Genomic DNA, 19,679 nt, shown 5'->3' with positions numbered 1-19,679 from the left:
TGTTAAATCCACTTGAATCTAACATTTTACTGCGATAGTACATGCAGTAGTGTAATTATAATCCTAACCCACTTCTGCGCTAGCGAAACTGCATATTGATTATGCTGTTCCATAATCTGTCTCTTACCATAATATATCTAACTGATATTACTGAATCCGTAGGTATTTTCCATATATGTTGGTCTAATACGCTGTTTGTCGTAATTAAACCCTCCCTCGAGCAGGACTATTCTTTTTCCTCTCAGTCATGCCTTGTTCCTAAACCTTAGTGCCCTACCTCCCATTTATCTCTTCACCCACTGACACATTCCAATCCCTCATTATCAAATTTTTCATCCCAGGGACACCCATTATTAATCCCTCTGAGTTGATGATGTAACTAACAATTTCTTCTTGCCAGTCATTGCTTGTTGGCATGTATCATACAGTTCTGTAGACCTGAATAATGACCAAGTGCGTTGGTTATGGTTTTACATATAATATATTATCATTCTCGTGCACCATGCTTCTTCCTACTATTTTATTTAATGCTATTGCCAATTCTCACTGGCTTTCGTGCACAGAGTAGAAGATGGATGATGTTTCATGGGCTTATGCACGTCAAAACCCTAGATAATCCAGATTTCTCATAATCTGGACAACTCCCAGCCACATATTGTCCATGTTAGCTAGGGTTTACCGTATTTTTCTTCATTCTAAATGCCAATACTTTGAAATACATCTCAGATTTGGTGCATGTACACTCCTATTTAAAGATAAATTCGCGTAATTTCTCATGTATAGATATGCTTTGGTTTGTATGATTCTAACATTATATTTTTTTCCAATTAGGTATGATTCAAACAAGAACATGGAAAGCTTAGAGTTGGTGTGGGTGTCACGAGCAAATGCACAGCAGAGGAAGGGTCGAGCTGGGAGAGTTATGCCTGGTGTATGCATCCATCTGTACACAAGGCACAGGTACACTTACAACCTGCTGGCACAGCCCATCCCTGCTCTGCAGAGGGTACCGCTAGAGCAATTAGTCCTTCGAATCAAGGTTCTCAGGCTATTTGAGGGAAAAGATCCACATTATGTTTTGGGTGAGTGTTAAGGAGTTGTCTCATTTCCTTTTGATGCCAGATCACCTAAAAAGATACATTTAAGCATAGAGACCACCTGATATGACTGATGTATAAAAGAGGTTTAAACTTGTAATGATTTATATTTATTATTGCCCAATTCATTTAGTGCATGTGTTACCCAGAAATAATGTAATGTGTGCATTAATGATCAATAGAAAAGAGATATCTATGTTTTTTATGTGCTTTTAGTAATTTTTTCACCGATATAGTAGGAAAAAGCCAAGTAAAAATGTTTTCCACAAATTTTAATATTTTACAATTTTTGTTTTTGTCTTTTAACACTTAGCATTTATTTTGAATGTTGAAATTAATATAAAGTCACCTCATTATTTAGAGGACACACATTTTTTCAACTAATCAGACTTTTAAACCAGCAAGATTTTGTGCCTATTAATTAGCAGAATAATGTGATACCTTATACATATAAATATTTTCCGTTGTAAAATTTGTTCTATGTTCTGTGAAAATATTTTTGTGTCATAAAGTGAACATTCAGTCTCACCAGACATGAATGCATAATGTAATGTAAACAATTTTTGTTTTCCTCACAATGATATTGCTCTGATCACAATAAAAGGTTTGGTGTGTTGGTAGCTCTTAAAACATATTCAGCGGAACAACAAGAAATTCATAATCACTACCATTCAGGTTCACCTTGTATTGCCTTTATTCTAGTCTCTGCCAAGCCAATTTTCTCACCCTTCCCCCATTTGTAGATTTTAAGAATCCCTGGGAAAGGAGAAAGCTAGGTTTGTTTGCCAATGTGTTTGAGGGCAACATAGTAAGCACATAATGCAGAATTTTGCATCACTATGTGACCTCGTGAAATTAATTGGAACCTTTCAATGTTGTCCAGATGAGTGCAAGCAGGCCCAAAGCTTCTTTGTTTCATGTTTGGCAGAACATTAGTTTGATATGGTTATCTTGAACATTAATCAAGCAAATTTTGAGGTATTATATATAATTTGGGGGTCGCGGTAGTCCAGTGGGTAGATCGTTGGACTGCTGACCGTAGGGTCCCGGGTTCGATTCCCGGGCAAGTCACTCTGGGCACCTGCAGCTCCACCCGCTAAAGTGATTTTTCGGGTACCAGGTCTTCCTGGGAAACCATAACCGGCACAGGGAAAGGAACTGGCCCCCCTACCCTGATGTGTGAATTTCACATGCCGTATAGGGCTTAGTACTGGGTGAACTCAACCATCACCTACTAAACCGACCTTTGGGTTGATTACTGTGTTTATGGTTTTTTTTTATGTATAATTTGTATAATAAATGATCATGCCTTCTTAATGATTTGTTGCAAGTTAAATTTAAAATGGTATGGAAACACTCAAATGTTTTTATACTTCTTTGAAAAAGGTGATAGGAATGCACAGAGAGGTAAAAAATATCCTCATCAATAATTGAATAAAATTGTCTGAGGCGTCACTTTGTGGAAGCGATTCATATCGGAAAAGAAAGAAATACTTGGTTGTTCCACATATATTTTATTAACACGACCTAGGTTTCGACTTACAAATAACATAAATTCGACTCATCAATAATTGTTTTTCAGTTATTGCTTCTAAAGCTAAATCTAAAATATTACTCCAAGTTGAGCTCCTACCTTGGACACGGGCCAAGTACACTGATGCTGTTATTACCATCTGCTAAAGGGCATGCTTTTTTTCTGTCTCAGCCACCATATCATAAATAAACTTGTGATTTTGAATGTATGAAATCCAATGGCTGCTGATTAAAAGTCCTAGACATTTTCGTTCCCTTGGAGAGTAGATGGCCCTCAAGTCTAAGCAATATAAAAAATGTCCTAGTTATTGTATGAATTTAAATGTGTAGCTACATTGGATGTGCCTTGATGATAGCAATTTAAGTTTTTATTCATTGAAATAACCAAAAAATACTATTGCCTCCATGCTTCCTAAAATTTGTCATTTGAACCCACTTTTTTATCAACTTCTTAGTGTTTTCCAATATTCTCTTCCAAATTTGATGACATGCCACTGTTATGCATGGCCTGGGTGGCAATTTTCCAAGTTTTTTTACAACATGAAATTGTATTCTAATAATGGCAGTTCTCTAGTTAATCAAGGGTGAGAAAATCGCAAAATCTTGACTTCAATTTTCATTGCATAAATATATTCCACAAAACTCTGCATAAAGAATGATTATGATCACCTTGTTTTCCTAAATTTTTGTTCAAAAATCATCTGCATCTTATTTGTGAAGGTTCTAACTCCATGGGTTAACACTCAATATTGAATGTTAATTTTCCCTTAGATCATCTGTAGTATCTATTTTTGGCCCCATTTTATTTATGTCATAATATGTACTCATGTATAATATTTTTTATTCAATTGAAGAATGTTGTAGTTTGGATTGTTATTGTTTAGCTCTCCACTATTATGTAATGTGAATATCATGATACTCTCTTCTGTGATGTCAAATGAGTTCCAAGCGAGATATGGAACAAACTTGATCTTATTTTATCACAAATGATCATAACAAAACAACAGGTGCTCTTCTTACTGAGGTTTTTATTTGTCTAAAAAATTACCAAAACAAGCATGGTGACGAGAGATAAAACTACACAATTCGAATTAAACTAAGTGTGTTTGGCTATGCTTAGGAGCATGGGAACAGAGCAGCAGCAAGGCATTTTGGTCCACCATTTGCTGAAAACATTATACATACCGGGCATCTGTCAGAAAATCAACTGAAGACCACTAAAAAACAAGAACACAGCTTTCGATGCCTAGCCCAGGGTGTCATACCTTCTTGAAGACTTGAAATTTTTTTTGCTTTTCTGTGCCTTTCTGAAATGAGGGTGCATCTTATATGCTGCCAAATATGATAATTCAAGAATTAAATTCATACACAATGTCTTTCATTTCATTAACTTTATTAAACATTGAAGTATGCACAATGCATGGGAATCTTCTCGTGCATAGATTTTTTGGCTATGTTGAATTAATCATCCAAAATCATCGATAACCATCATAATGCGTAGTATTATCAGTGATCCTCTATTTAAGTCGTAACAAGTTTAACAAGGAAATAAATATTTCTTAACCTCAGCCACCTTAGCAGAGAGAAATCCATCTTGAGAACCCACGATCACTACCTACTTGAATAACATGAAGGATAATGTAAGGAAACAAAAATCATGAGCTTTCGCCATTGATTGGTCTCTTGTAATGGTGGGAACGTATGGCATACAATTCAGATTTTGCTTCTCTGTAAATGAAACAATCCACCTTTGCCATGATGAACTTTTAATCTGGGTATTAATTTTTTTTTCATTTCAACCACCATAGATTGAGGACATCACAACATTCCTTTCTGTGTATGTAAACAATTTGTTTGAATTACAGCCGGGCATATGATGTTAGCAGAAGCCTACCTGCAATATTGTCATGTGTCTTCAGTATGATTTGCTTGTTTAATGACATGGTTTTGATTGTTCTTTCTTTAAAAGTCATTGTAAGTAGGAAAGGAGCGAAAGCACTTTTTCAGCATTTTTGTGAGCATGGATTCATTACAGAGTAATATCATCTGGTGGGATATGCAATGATAATTTGATATGTCATCTTCTAAATAATATCTTTTAAGAATACTAAGTACTTGCAATTGATTTTTTCCCATGCATTTATTTAATTAAGATTTTGTTTAATGCCTTGCATACTCTTTTCCCATAATCAACACAAAAAAGACCAAACTTTGTTGAGAAGTTGCATTTCATCAGAGAGACTGTAAAAATGTAATTTTTACCATTTCTTTAATGGTTTCCAGCTCTGATTTAAGATGAATCATTTGTGTTAATGAAGTAATTTAAACTTTGGCCACGACTGATTTTAAATTCTACCATATAAATACCTGTAATTTCCCATCCTGAACAATGCAAGAATTGTTTTATTGTGACCAAGCAGCATATCTGTCATATGCGTCAAGTGCATCTGCTCCTTCAATAATATAACTTTTCCTTCTCCTCCTTCAAATCCTCTTTGCTTAGTACCTCTGGCAGTAAATCATTCACTTGTGTGTTAAAAATGTACCCTGGAAGGCTACCAAGTAAGAATTTCTAATTTGAATTAAACATATTGCAAAAAACTTATTCCAATAAATTTGTGGTGGATATGATGGACGTGGTGGTTTTAATGTTTCTGAATTCACTTCTTGAAGTCTTACTAATGCATTGTAAAGATATTAATATGTGAAATACTAAATGCCACCCTCTAGGTCAGACACTGGAACCGCCCTCAGAGGAAAGCATTAATAATGCAATGATGAGACTTCAGGACATTGGAGCCTTTGATGAGGACAAACAGCTGACTCCTTTGGGTCAACATTTAGCTGCTCTGCCTGTGGATGTGAGGTTAGTGTTCATTAACAAGAACTTGTGAACTGGCCCTTCTTGATATTCAACAATATAACCATGTAATATTGTTTACATTGGCTAATAAATTCCATCCCTTTCCTAAATATTTCTCAATTTTATGATGATTGCATCCATTTATGTTGCTATGTATCAATGTATGCATTGATTGGCTTTTGATCTGTGCTGTAGGCATCAGATAAATAACTGCATTCCTAATGATTTTGGAATTATCAATTTGTTTTATCTTCCTTTCAAGTTTCCTGGCAAGTGGATTAATAAACAACTCCTTTTTGTTGTAGGATAGGGAAATTGATGCTGTTTGGAGCTATGTTTTTTTGCTTGGATTCAGCTCTAACTATTGCAGCTTGTTTGAGTTACAAGTCTCCATTTGTTGCCCCTTTTGCAAAAAAAGAAGAAGCAGATTTAAAGAAACTTGAATTTGCCACCGGCAACAGTGATCAGTTAACAGTTTTGAAGGCCTATAAAGTAAGTTAATGTTGGTTTTCATTAATTTTTTTATTGGAAAATAAAAGTGTGTATGAATAAGTTTTTCAATCACAATTTAGCTAACCTCCACAACTCCTTTGCACATTCTTCCTAATCTTCCCATTATGTATGTACATCTTTTTGATTTTTTTGTCATCAGCTTTTCACAATTTTCCTACTGTTAATAACCTCCTGAGAAGTATAGACTTCCAAAGATATCTGAGAAAATGAAGCAATTGCTACATCTCAATGGGGAATCTTTCCACCACCATAGACTAGACATTTTGGTATACTAGACATTGTTATAATTGCCTCAACTGTCATATTTTCAATGTACATGAAATAGCCATTATCCAACTAACTGTAACCAAACATAGGTTTTGGATGGTACCAATTGCCTATTATGTTTTACATATCGGGTGGATCTCCTCTGGTTTGCCCTTCCTTATTTCCTTGTTCAGTTTTTTGTACCCTATAAATGCCCTCTGCTAACCAAAAATTCTTTTCTCTTTCTTTCTCTTCCCCGCTTACTTAATAATGTCCCTTCTATCACAGCTTTCATAATCCAGCTACCTCTCAATATTTCTTCAACCCACATTTTTTGCCCTCTTTGGAACTCATTTCCTCTCATTTGCCATACTTAAAACCTTGTTGCTGGTCTTGCTCCCTGTTCAACTCACTTCCTCTGTTTGCCTGCGCAACCTCATCTCAGAATCCCCCCCATCCTCTTGTCTCAAAGATGAGATTTCAGATCCATACACCTTTATGCTCTGTATTAGAGTCTGTATAAATCTATTCTTTACTTAGCTTACCTGTCATCATTTCCCTTCTCGCAAGCACTTTTCATTGATGCTATTCCTTATCTAATGTTCATACCCCCATCACCCATTTTCCTCCTAAATACTGGTCAAACACATGAACTGCTCCAGTTTATTCCCTCCTAATTTAATGTTATTTTAATGATATGAGTAGTGTCGAGTTTTACTTTTTTCAGTATGCTTATATTAAATTTTATTCTTTATTTGCTAAAATACAGGCATGGACAAAAGCAAGTGAGAATGGAAAATATGCTGGAATTGCATTTGCCAAGGAAAATTACTTATCTACTCGCACTTTGCAAACATTGGTAGAAATGAAGCTTCAATTGCTTGAGTTGTTGGTGAGCATTGGTTTTGTCCCTGAAGGTGATGTAGGATTCAGACAGTTGAAGCGAGGTGCTCGGTCCGGCGTTGACAGGATACTTTCATTTACTGGACAAGAGGTTTGTTATCTTACATTTCCTTGGAATATGGCTGTGATTATTTATCTAAAAATGTTTGTTCTACCTAAATTCCAATTCAAACAAATTTCTTTTAAAACATGCTCAGTGGTGGCAAGTGGAAGCATTAATTGATTATAGCTTTGCAAGGGCTTCCATGTTGATTAAGAAAGTCCAGTCCTGGTGAAGAGGCAGTCCTGAAATAGAAATCGTTATTGCACTTAAACTGGTTGCTTATAAACTTCTAAAAAATGCACAACCCCGAAATTGTTTATCTGATTGAGGGTTTGTTACATTTATCTCTAAAATGACAGATTGAACTGAACATTTAAGTGTAATTTACTGCTTGAAATTACCAATTGAGAAATAATTTTTTAATTATTATCCCTGAAGTGATTGAATTATTGTCAATAAATTTAATACATAGAATGTAATCATGTTGCCATCAAATACAGGTTTTATGGAAATACCATTGTTTTCCAATAAATCTGGTCAACTTCTGATAAAGCTTTTGTTATATATCTTTCTTTTATGACTAATAAAACTAAGCATTTAAGTTTTTGCATAAAATATGTGTGAAATTTCTGATTGAGACGTAAGTTTTGACTTAAATTAAACATCAAAATATATGCAGATGTGTAGAATGCAATGATTATGGAAGAAATTTGCCAACACTGGTGAAAGTATGGCTTCTCAGTTAAGAGAACACTCGTGAGAATGACTTGCTGGTAGGCAGCACTGCTGTTTCAGCCTTGGGCCTTTGGAGTACATCCAAATTCAGAAACATAGGTGAATGATTGTCTTCGCAGAATGTCTCCTACCAAATGTTACCAGTTTGTTACAGCCATTTGATTTAGGATTGATGCACACAGTGAGGAACTTTAATAGGTCCAACTCACTAAAAAGTCTAATAAATGGCAGCGCCAGTGAGATGATGAATGCTTTTTGGAAAGTGCACTGTAAAATTTATTTATTATACATGTATTTGAATTAACAAATGCATGGGCTCATATTTCCATTAGTTCTATAGGGAATTACCCCTTGTGATTAGGTTCAAAGACAATCTTGATCTATCCGAGTTTGAAGGCATTGATTGTAATAAAAAAGAACAGAAATGAAAAATACAGCCCTCAGTGAGTTAATGAAGAGTTGTTTGCTCATTATGGTTATTTCTGGTGAAGCCTTCCAAGATTGAATTAGTGTTGATGATGTTACCACTGTCACACAATTTTATACAGATTTAAAAGTGATGAACTCAACTAGTGACTGATAAAGAAATTATGGGTTACATAATGCTGATGAGAAAAGTGAAACCCACTGAAAATGGGAATGATCATATGCCTAAAAAATGGGCAATGGCATTAGATGCAGTGATATTTTCAGTGCAGTTCTGTGGATCTTAATCTTGCAATTGCTTGGCTATAAATGGGTCATTATTAGATTTTAAGAGGAAACTTAATAATGAAAAGGTATTGAATATTACAAGATGAAGATTAAAATTTTAAGCAATTTGTCAATGGTGCATGGAACACAACAAAATGCTCTGGTTTACATAAGTAATTATTTTAAAGCTTGTCTCAGGCGATTGAAAAAGGCTTACTGATTATTTTAAAGCATGTTTTTCCCTGTTAATATATGCTGATTATATTTGTGTACCCTATTTACATTGCCAAATTTTAATTTTATGGAAGACTCATTTTTATGGAGTATCCACGGTCCAAAATAACTTCAGAAAATTGTTATTTTATTATATAACTTCATATGATTAAATATATAAGTTATGTAAACTTACTAGAAATGTGCACTCTTCAGGACTCTTAATCCATTTCCCCTTGTATTTCAGCTAAATGCCAATGGAGATAATAGCAAACTTTTGGCAGCCATACTGTGTGCTGCTTTGTATCCCAATGTGGTCAAAATCCTTACTCCGGAAAAGTTATATGCCCGGAGCACTGGAGGTGCGATTCCAAGAGCTCCTAAACCAGATGAGCTGAAGTTCAAGACAAAGGAAGATGGTTATGTAAGAAATTGTTTTCCTGTATAATCATGCAATTTTTTTATTTTAGCATACTATTCTTTCTCTTTGGTAAAATGTAGGAAATCAATCATTTGAAATGATTGTGTATTTCATGTAATTTAATTGACTAATGAATAATGTTTCTTATAATTCATTGGTTGAAACCATAATTGTTGAACCACAAGGGTAATAGAACCGTTGTTATAGCTCTAGGTCCTTTATGGTGCTCACTGGATGCTATTTAAGGGCCAGAATAGTCATTTTTTAAAAAGAAATTTACAAATTATGTTTGTGGTAATTTTTTCAGTATTTTGATGTTAAATATTACCTTACAATCATTGCAAATAATAAGTTGTGCATTTTATTATAATTTGAAGTGGCATAAGCTCATTCTACATGTTGATTCACGAGCATGGATTTGGCCCCTGTTCTTAATGAAGAATTTTCTCAAACTTTGCATCTTTGAAGTGTTGAGTACACCAATTAAAATATGCATAGCGCTACTTGATATCAGTCTGGAGGTAGTGTATTATTGCAAAATGCAAAAAAGTATGCAACTGTTGATCTTGGAAGAGAATCTCTTCATACTTTTGAATTTCAGAGTTTAAGAGGACGCCTCGATAGCTTAACTGGCTAAAGCACTCGACCGGATATTGAGGGATCTCAGTTCAAAACCCAGTCAAGGCGAATGATTTTTAACTTTGAAATTGTTGCATTGAAATGCACATTAGCGGATGACTCCGTTAAAAGTTACTCTTGCGGTATTTCCCACAGTTTCTTTGGAATTTTGGAAAGGAATCGTTACTTCATGGTAGCCATGTAGAATCAGGAATAAATTGAGAAATACAAGTTTTTTTGAAACTTTGGGGAAAATGAGGAAAAGGGACAAATATTTTGAAAAAGTCAGGGACTTGGAATGCTAATCAGGAATATGGTGAGAACAGTGTTCATTTTAGTTTATGAAGCCAGTTCATGTTTGGCGTCTTGTGCTAAACCTGGCAAAAAACCAAAACTCTACAGTTGTGAGCTAACTTCTTTGATACCAGTGGTACACAAAGCAATGAGGTATGTACCACAATAAAAATACCTGATTAGATCCCAGACAACTAGGAAAATAATCTGGGGAAAAAAAAGCTTGGGTTGGAAATCCATGCAATAAATGTCCCTGTGCATCAGAAATAAAAAATTCAAAAGAATCCTAAGGTGCGAATCTTTTTCTAACTTAGCATGAAGTTAAGACTATCAAAATAATGACAAATGTTTTCTGTAATTGAACTTAATGGTTATGTGGCCCATATTGAATGGTTTTTGCATGGTGTTATCTGAGAAAATATATTATGAGTGTTACTACCCTTCAACACCTTCTCATTAGTTGTAATAAGTATGAATGCAATGATTTGGTTGAAATGATTTTCAATAGCATGAAAGATTATCTCTTCAGGCCTACATCCTCCTATATAGTGAGTTCACTTATGAGTGACTTTCCTTCACTGCCCACTGTTGAGTTATTAAAGCCGAAACACAGATTTTTGTTAATATCAATGGGACAGTAACACAATTCCTGCTACTGTTGTTGTTTTCTTTTGTGTAGTACACATGGGGCTTTGTTTAAATTTCTTTTAAACTATTTTTTATGAGTTAGAGATCATTTCTAGCATTGATTTTTTGGGTACTTCCAAATATTAAGTACTAATTTGTGACATAATTCAACCCTGGCAAATGGTACTTTTACAATTCAATTCCTCTCTGTGAATATGTTCGAAGATATAATATAAATATGTTGACAAATCAGTAGGGAAAAATCAGGAAACTATTGGAAATCACCATTCCTTAAAAAAATTGTAATTCCTGATGAGGACAATGCTCCTTTTAGATTTGATACTGTTTCATATTTGGTTTAGGCTAGTTTGTATGCAGGCCCTGAGATAAAACAAAAATATAGCACGACTAACTTTTAAGAGATTATGCACAAGAGATCCGATTGGTTTCCTAGCCTAGGAGGAAAATTTGGGAAAATGACAGCATGTTCATTGGGGAAATCATAATAAATTCAAAAATGGAAGTCTAAAAAGTGACTGTCTCCCTCTGAGCAAGGAATATTTTCTAACGAATCACAGATGTGTTAGTGGCTGCTTTCAAGAGAAGATTAACTGTGTTAATGAAACATAGTTTTATACCCTCATGCATTCTAGTTCTTGAACCTAATTTAATCAACATTAAATGATATCATTTAAAAATCTGCACCTTTCAGAAATCAAGTTGACTTTGGCAATGTGGTATTGTGCTTATTGTACAGGGTGCGGCAACACAACTTCCTTTTTTCAAATGCAAAATGCTTTCAAAAAGGGAAGTTATGTTGCTGTTGCACCCTGTACCTGTTCACTAGATTCCTGCTAGTTCTTTAATCTTAGTATTATGTAACATCATTAATAATAGTACATCCATTTAATGACAACTCTCTGTCAATAGGTTTACATACATCCGTCTTCGGTTAACTACTCCGCTAATGACTATCCAAGCCCATACTTGGTGTACCATGAGAAAATCAAAACCAGCCGAGTGTTCATCCGAGAATGCAGCATGGTCCCAGTGTTACCTTTGGTGCTCTTCACTGGCAGCAAACTAAATGTTGAGCTTAATCAAGGAGTATTTATTATATCCTTGGAAGATGGCTGGATAAAGTTATCTGTTGAGCGCCAGATAGTAAGTACTAGTGTTACCCTTATTCTTTATCAAAAGTGGCATAAATTTGTGCCTGGATGTCAAATCCTTAAGTGCCCAAGGATGCCTTATGTGACCTATTGATTAAAAACAATTTTTCCTTTAACAAAAGCAAAACCTGATCAGATTTCATCAGTTTGTACTTTACTTCCATCTGCTCTAGTAGCACTCGTGGGGAAATACTAAGATGTCGAATTGTTATTCATTGCCACTTACAGAAAAACTTGATTATCCGTAATAATGGATGCATGATGAGGTGCAGATGACTGAAATATATGGTGGTGGTATGAACGGCTACAGTTTTTATAAATCGAAGTAGTAGTAGTTTTGATGGGAGGCGACCGACAGCTAAGGTCATTTGCGCCATAGGGGAAGGACAGGAAAGGATGAAGGGTGGAGAGAAACCCGGCGTCGGCATTAGCCTACTCTTTACGAAAGGCGCCAAGGGGTCCGCGGCTTAACGTCCCATCCGACGGACGGCGTACTCACTCAAAGTGCCCTCCACAAAGCACCTCAAGTAGGGATCGAGATACCTCTGAAAAATATTCAACACCGCCGGGATTTGAACCCACGCCCTCAGGGTGGGAAGCCAGTACGTTAGCCCCCGCACCATCTCGATCCCCTTATAAATCGAAATGGTGTTTGAAAATATGTGACTGCGATGGGAAACAAATGAACTATCCTTTTTCATTCCTTGTGATTAATTTGAGTTTTCTTTGCAATGGAAAGTAATTTCTTTTCCATTTTTCAAGAGTTTTTCATAAGGGAGGAATCATAGTTATACAAGAATGTGGAATATAATCAATTGAATTTGCTGAACATATTGACAGAAAGTTAAACCAATCGGGTACCAAGAAAAAAACAAATGTTTGGCAAAGGGCGAATATTGAAAAAGGATTGGTGATACAGATTGGTATTCATCATAGGGTACAGATTAAAATAATGCGTTGTAGATTGTCAATGAATTATTTCTTGAATAGGAAAACTATATACTTATATGCTTGCCTTTAAGGAGAATATGGAATTCTCCGGGCTAATGAGTGCTAGGGAAACGATATTAGGAAATTCCTTTGGCAACTTTAGATTTTGTGGTCAAATTAAACATTTTTGAAAAAGCCCCAGAATTTAAAATTTGTTTTTTTTTATTATATAGAAGTTTCAAAGTATTTAATTACCTTGACAATTGTGATTTTATTAAAAAATGAAGTGCTGGAAAGAGAAAATAGGATGAATAGCTTAATGTTGGGGATAATCAATTAAAGTTCCATTGAATGTGATGGGAAAACAGCACACACATCCAACCTTAAATGTAATACAAAAACATAACTATGTAATACTGGCTTTTGGCCATACTGAATGTTGTTCTTTTTTTTAAATCTTTTGCATTGATTTCTTCATTTTTTTAGGTTGCTGAGCTCCTGAAGACTATTAGAATAGAGTTATTGAAACTCCTTGATGAGAAAATCGAAGATCCATCTTTAAATCTTGTGACTCATAAAAATGGGAGGAAGATCATTTCTACCATTGTCTCTCTTATGACAAATGATTAATGCTCAGCATTTGGAAATATATTTACACTGGTTCCCAAGAGATGGAGCTGGTCTCCATTTATTGTTTCTATCTATTAATAAAATTGTTGATTTTTCAGAATTTACCGATATTTATGATTGAATTTTTATACATCAACTGATGTTGTTTTGTTTTGAGAGGACATTTAATATGGAGTGATTAAAACACAACAAATATTTTGACCCTATTTAATTTTTTATTTAATATACTGAAGCAGAAAAATTTACTTTTTTTCTAAGTATCCTAATGTATGTTTAAAGTTCTCCTTTGCTCTAAGTGATCTACACAGTGAAATCATTATTTCAACTGAAAAAATCTTTTTGCCTTCATCATATGAAGAATAATTATTACTCGTTGTAAGTCAAACTGTACGTTTTTAAAGACTGGAAGAGTTGATTAACCATTTGCCTTAATTACTAACTGGAAGCATCTTGAGATAAATTTCATTTTTTTATGCTGGATGTTTTATGCCTTTGGGAAAGATGGGAGAGGAGAAATGTGGTGAAATCTTATTCAGCTACCAAAAGTAATTCATTTTCTCATTCAAGTGAACTTCATGAAACATGGTGGAAGTGAAGATTATGTTTGATGAAATATGAACTGTCATTAAAAGATATTATTAACCACAGCAATTAATGCAAAGATTGATTTGAGTGTTGAGTTCATTTCATATCGAGCTGATTGTTTTTAGAAATTACTCTTTGATTAATCGGGCTCAGGTTCCTTTCCTTCTGCCATTGGAGAGTTCACAGGAAGTTTTAAATACCAAAAATATGGATCCTTCAGGAGAGTGCTTCATGCGCACCCATCCAATGGGACAGCCATGAGGGAGTATTCTATTTCTTTCAAAATACAGGCAATGAGAGAGATGCATGCCTTTCGCAGAACTTTCAGTATAGGGGACCAAATTTGACAACATGAATATCAAAGAGGAGCTGAGTTTTCTATCAATTAGGCCTCTTCATTCCTATTGACTATCCGAAAGTTATGTTTTGGAATGTGGAACTCACTGTTAGACACCCAGGCCTCCTTTCTCATTCATGGCCATAGTGAAATAATATTTTAATATGGGCAACCATTTACAAGGACTTTTACTTGGAACCAAGAATGATTGGAAGTGATTAGCCAGAATTGTTCTCAGTAAATCACAGCCATTGAAAATATATTTTTCATCTTTCTTAATTTTATCAATCCAGTGATATTAACATTTGGAAGAGTGAGGTTTTGCTTATTTGCATCCATTGTGGGGATTCTAAGTGTTTCTGAGCGTAATTGTTTTGTGAAAATGGATCAGTTGACCAGAGGAATCCACTGATTGCTTAACTTATGTATAGTCTATTACAATATCACATTGTTGCATAGGTTGATAAGGATGTGTGATTTTGTGTTCTGGGAAAGATAAGCAACACATATCTTCATCATTATTTCTAATTGAGAATCCCAGCAGATGATATTTTTAGTACTTTTGTCCTTCTTATCTCAGAAAAGATAATACTACTTGGCATTATTTATTCCTCTTGCAAATTTCCAGTGTGCAGAAATTACAGTTCATGGTGTGAGGTATAGTCGAAGGATCAATCAATTTAGGCTCTGAAATGGTGCTAGTGTTAGGTATTTTGGAGTTTCTATAGGTCCCTTTGAGCTCAAATTAAAAATTTTTCTTTCCTAACTAACTTTGAATAAGAAATTACCTTGGAGATCCTTCTCACCCTCCATGTTATTAGTGTTGCTGAAATTACAAAGAGGCTAGATGCCTTCCTGTCTAGAAATGGTATTTGCTGTGCAATTTTCAATCAAATAATAGCACTGTGAGTGATTGATTTCTATAACTAGCCCAAGGAATAATATAATGATCTTTTTGGACAGTATGAACTATATCTTGAAATAATGGCTATTAGTAAGTACGTACAATGAGGTGCCCCTTTAGTTTTAAAAATTCATAATTTGTAGCATACCATATTTCAAAGGTGTTTATTTAAGCTTGATAGATAGTTATAGTGCTGAATTTAATTATGACTGATGCTCTGTATTAAACTTAGGAGATACTACAAGTGACCACTGTGTTAATCTTTTGATATGATGAACGTTCTCAATAAGAATTGCTTTATTTATGGAAAAATGAGGCCCCAAAATGGCTTTCAAAGGATGCTTGACAGGAATTACAAGTAAATTTTATTTCCTATATCAGGGTTTAATTTTGTGTAGAGAAAAGGATAATTAGCCTGAATTCCATTGGTACAATTCCAACATTAGGCATAGTCTTGTTATCCTTCAAATTTCAACGACTCCAGATAATTGTGAATTATGAATTCAGTAATTGAACTCCATTCCTGGCTGTGTATGGCTGTGGAATTATGGGATAGCAGTCATCCAGAAAAAGTTATGACCAAATGGAGCTGGATGATCTATAGATTTGGGATAATTTTCAAGCTGTAACATTTAATGCAGTATAGTTAATGCTGTGTCACATTCTATCATCAAGACTCTGTGTGTAAATTTCATATGTATTTTTACATGTTTTGTAGAATTTCAAATATGTTCAACTGATGGCAGTTGACCTCTGTTGCCTACTTCATCTCAATCGTATTCAAACATGTTTGTTGTCTTCCCATATTTTCTCCTCATCCCTAAATAAGTACTTCCAAACAGGCATAACTGTAAATCCATCTTCATATTTAATTTTTTTCTGTTTTTCATTGTAAATGCCTCTAACAGGCTATGGGAAATGTTTAGTTTCTCTCACAAATAGTTTTGTTCCTACAGAAGAGATCCTATGGTATTTTGGTACCAGGAGCTAGTATCTTCCATGGTGACGGAGTCTTTCCATAACCATTTGTCTGTCCTTAGGTGTTCTTTAATCAAAATTTGATGGAATCCTTTTGTACAGCCTGTTCTTTCTCACAGCTACAATGGGTCATACTTCTTCAGATGTGCAATGTTTTCATCCTAAAATGACACAGGGAAGCCAAGAAAAAGTATTAATTAAAATGAATACCGCTTGTGGAAATCTTCAAAATAAATATTACATCAATTCCTCAAATCTATCCAGCTCGTGGCAGTTGTGGATATGAAGGAGGTAAGTGAAACCTTTCACCTTTGATGAATTTCTAAGAAGCAAAATGTGTTCTTAACCTAGCTTAATTAGCAAAAAGGAATTAATATACTGTGGACATCTGACAATTGCTGTACTCAGAACCAACTGAAAGTTTAAATCATGATGATTCCTCTGAATTTCTTGCAACCTAGTCTAAAACAGACTGGAAATTTTGATGGGTCTAAATTCATCTGGGAAGCAGTAGGTAGCAATTGTTTTGCAGATTACCATATAGCCTCATCATTAGAAAAACTGGCGTCGATGGTCATGGGGTTTCCTTTATATGCTGTTGATATTGAGCAAACTTTTTGAAGATTCACTTTTGTGAGAGTCAAACTTAAATTGATGAGATGCATAATTAATGAATTAGGTAATAAACCTAATAAAGCTGCTCTTTAGGCAGATTTATGGTATATAATGTGAACTTCCTCATGTTTCCCTCATTATTATTTCCTTCTTAAGTTCCTTGAACCTCCAGCCTGCCTTTTAGCCATCCAAAGAGCTTTTGTATTCTCCTCCATTCTCTCTCAAATTTACCTATCATTCTCCCTTCTATTATGGACATTAACATCCCACTACCTCTCATTATTTTCTCCACTCATATTTTGTGCCTTCTTTGCATTTCACCTATCAACGTCCCCTTTTCTCCCACCATATTAAAAACTTAATCATTGGTCTCACCCTCAGCCCAATGCATTTTCTTAATTATTCTCCCTACCCACACCTCAAGAGCCTCATATCTGCACTCCTCCACATACCTTGAAGATTTTGTTTTTATCCATATAGCAAGTGTGAAATATTTGCTCTCTTCTTGAAGTTCTTCTGTAGCATACCTGTTATCAGTTCACTTTTGCATTTCACCTTTTGCCGATAGCATTTTTCTCCTAATGACACTACTGCTATGCTCATTTTCCTTCAAAAGAGTATCCATGTGCATAAAATTTTCCGCCTGCTCTAGTGTAATGCAGTCCAATTTTTGTGTTTGGCTTACAATTCCTACTTTTTGATAATCTATTTTTCTTTTGGTTAATCTTTATTCCATTTGTTCCTCTTGCGTTGATCTTATCAAGCACTCAAAAAGAACTACTATCCCTTGGATGTCTAATTAATCATCTCATTGCCTAATGTAATTCCTTCTCAAACTTTTCCTTAACATGCAAGTTAAACATCTGCGATAATGGGCAGTCTTATTCTTCTGCCTATTCTTGCCCATCCTGGTTATTGCTAAACACCTTGTGCCATCTGAATAGTATTACCCATACCTTTCTAAAACCTAAAATGATCATCCTATAGGTAGTTGTTTGCACTATTATGCAGCCAATTGATGAATCTCAAAACCAAGTCCCATTGCAGAATGGGATGTTATTGAAGGCAATGTTCCTTCTAGCCCTGACATACTGCCAGTTTACTATTTTTCAAAATGGTATGTCACTCATTTCAAATTGTGAGTTGTGTAATAAAAATGCAATTATATTACATAAACTTAAACATTTTTCAGAATTCAAAAAAGATTTTTGAACTCAAGCCACATGTTTTTTATTGTGCCATGATATCCAATTATTAATGGAAATGACCACTTTATTGAAGACATCCATATCCTATGAAGGATTTGGCCTTTTGTGCAGGAAATTCAAGTACAATATTGAAATATATTTAGTAACTGTGGCAGACTTTGAAGAGTGAGCTTAGGATATCGAAGCGGATAAACCGGCTACTATGGTGTGGCAAGGATCACCTGACATTAGGGGAATGCTCAGAAGAGATTTGATTTAGTTCAAGGCAATACATATGTTTTTGAAGAGATTTAAGTTACTTAATGGCTGTCTTCAAGAGCATAAATAATTTCCATAGTTCCATACGAAGTTGACGAGATGATTACAGCTAATTGTCCATATAATTGTATTTATATATTCTAATACAGTTTTTAGCTATTTAAAAATATTTTTAGTTCTCAAGATTAGGCGGTGCAATGAATATTTAGTAATCTCTGGAACTAAGAACTGTTTTCTATGCCTTCCAGATTCAATTGAGCAATTTCTTAGGCTCTTTTGGAGATAAAAGTTCAATAAATACAATCGGCAAATGTCCACCAAAATTAGCCATGATTGTAATAGCCCATATGTTGTGTCCATGTGAAAAATGCGACTACTGTAAACAATACATTTTGACAAAACACTTGCGTTTAGTGGCCTCATGTTTTATATGAAAATTTTTAATATTTGTCTGGTAGCCATGTCGTTTTCAATTTAATGAGTAGTATTGTCCCAGCATTTGTTCATCTTATGATTGTATGACAAAATACACATTATTTCATTGTGACAGTGGAATAATTCCAACTTCATGAGAATGGTGTTTTAAAGCGTTCATTTAAAATTTGTTAAGCTGCCATGATTTTTGGCCGAAAGAAAATTCTCTTTTGGCTACCAAGTGCAAGTGACAATATTACGAATGTTATTTAGAGTTAATAAAACTTGCAAAGTTATGTTTAGTGTCTGGGCTACAATACTAAACTTAATGCTTGAATATGCATAGTTTTCTCATTAGAAGACTAAGCCATTACCCATTTATCTGGAAATTGAACAATAAGAACGCTGGTAGGTATTTTTCCAAGACCCTAGGTGCCCTATAATTTCATTTCATGCGCCTGCGTGATACCTAGATTTTCAGCAGAGGCAGCATTCTTAACACGTAATGAAGATACATTTGTCACCGTTCACTGATGAGTTTTTATCAAAATTTATAAAAGAGTTGCCACGCCCACCTTGGGGAAAAATTCATTTTCGAAGCCTCATTCATACATGCCAAACTAGCGATGACATCATCTACTGACGTACCCTTCCGCGTATATTTATCAACGTTCGTTTTCTTTATTTAAATTTATTTGAGACAACTAAGGAAACCAACACAACATATATGATCTTTTAGAGCTAATCACTGCAATATATAGTGGCAAATCAAGCAGAAAGGTAACAAAAAATTATATTTGGTACTATGTTTTGAAGCGCACGATGCCAAAGCGTCGGCTAAGGAAGCGG

General features: G+C 34.7%; 1 protein-coding gene across 1 annotated transcript in view; it reads left to right on the top strand.

Annotated features, from left to right (window-relative positions):
- LOC139688047 (putative ATP-dependent RNA helicase DHX57) overlaps positions 1-13,737 on the top strand; it is a 32,810-nt gene extending 19,073 nt beyond the window's left edge. The window contains exons 14-20 of the mRNA XM_071585463.1: positions 832-1,082; positions 5,361-5,496; positions 5,799-5,985; positions 7,022-7,246; positions 9,087-9,263; positions 11,730-11,963; positions 13,388-13,737. Coding sequence (XP_071441564.1) covers positions 832-1,082; positions 5,361-5,496; positions 5,799-5,985; positions 7,022-7,246; positions 9,087-9,263; positions 11,730-11,963; positions 13,388-13,531 — 1,354 coding nt within the window. The 3' untranslated portion in view covers positions 13,532-13,737. The remainder of the gene's footprint in view (positions 1-831; positions 1,083-5,360; positions 5,497-5,798; positions 5,986-7,021; positions 7,247-9,086; positions 9,264-11,729; positions 11,964-13,387) is intronic.
- Positions 13,738-19,679: the final 5,942 nt, after the last annotated feature.

Source organism: Hetaerina americana, unplaced genomic scaffold (genome assembly GCF_022747635.1).
Source record: "Hetaerina americana unplaced genomic scaffold, ioHetAmer1.1.p SCAF_2, whole genome shotgun sequence".
Taxonomy (NCBI): domain Eukaryota; kingdom Metazoa; phylum Arthropoda; class Insecta; order Odonata; family Calopterygidae; genus Hetaerina; species Hetaerina americana.
Note: the sequence above shows the minus strand (reverse complement) of the source record. Positions and strands in the feature narration are given on the sequence as shown.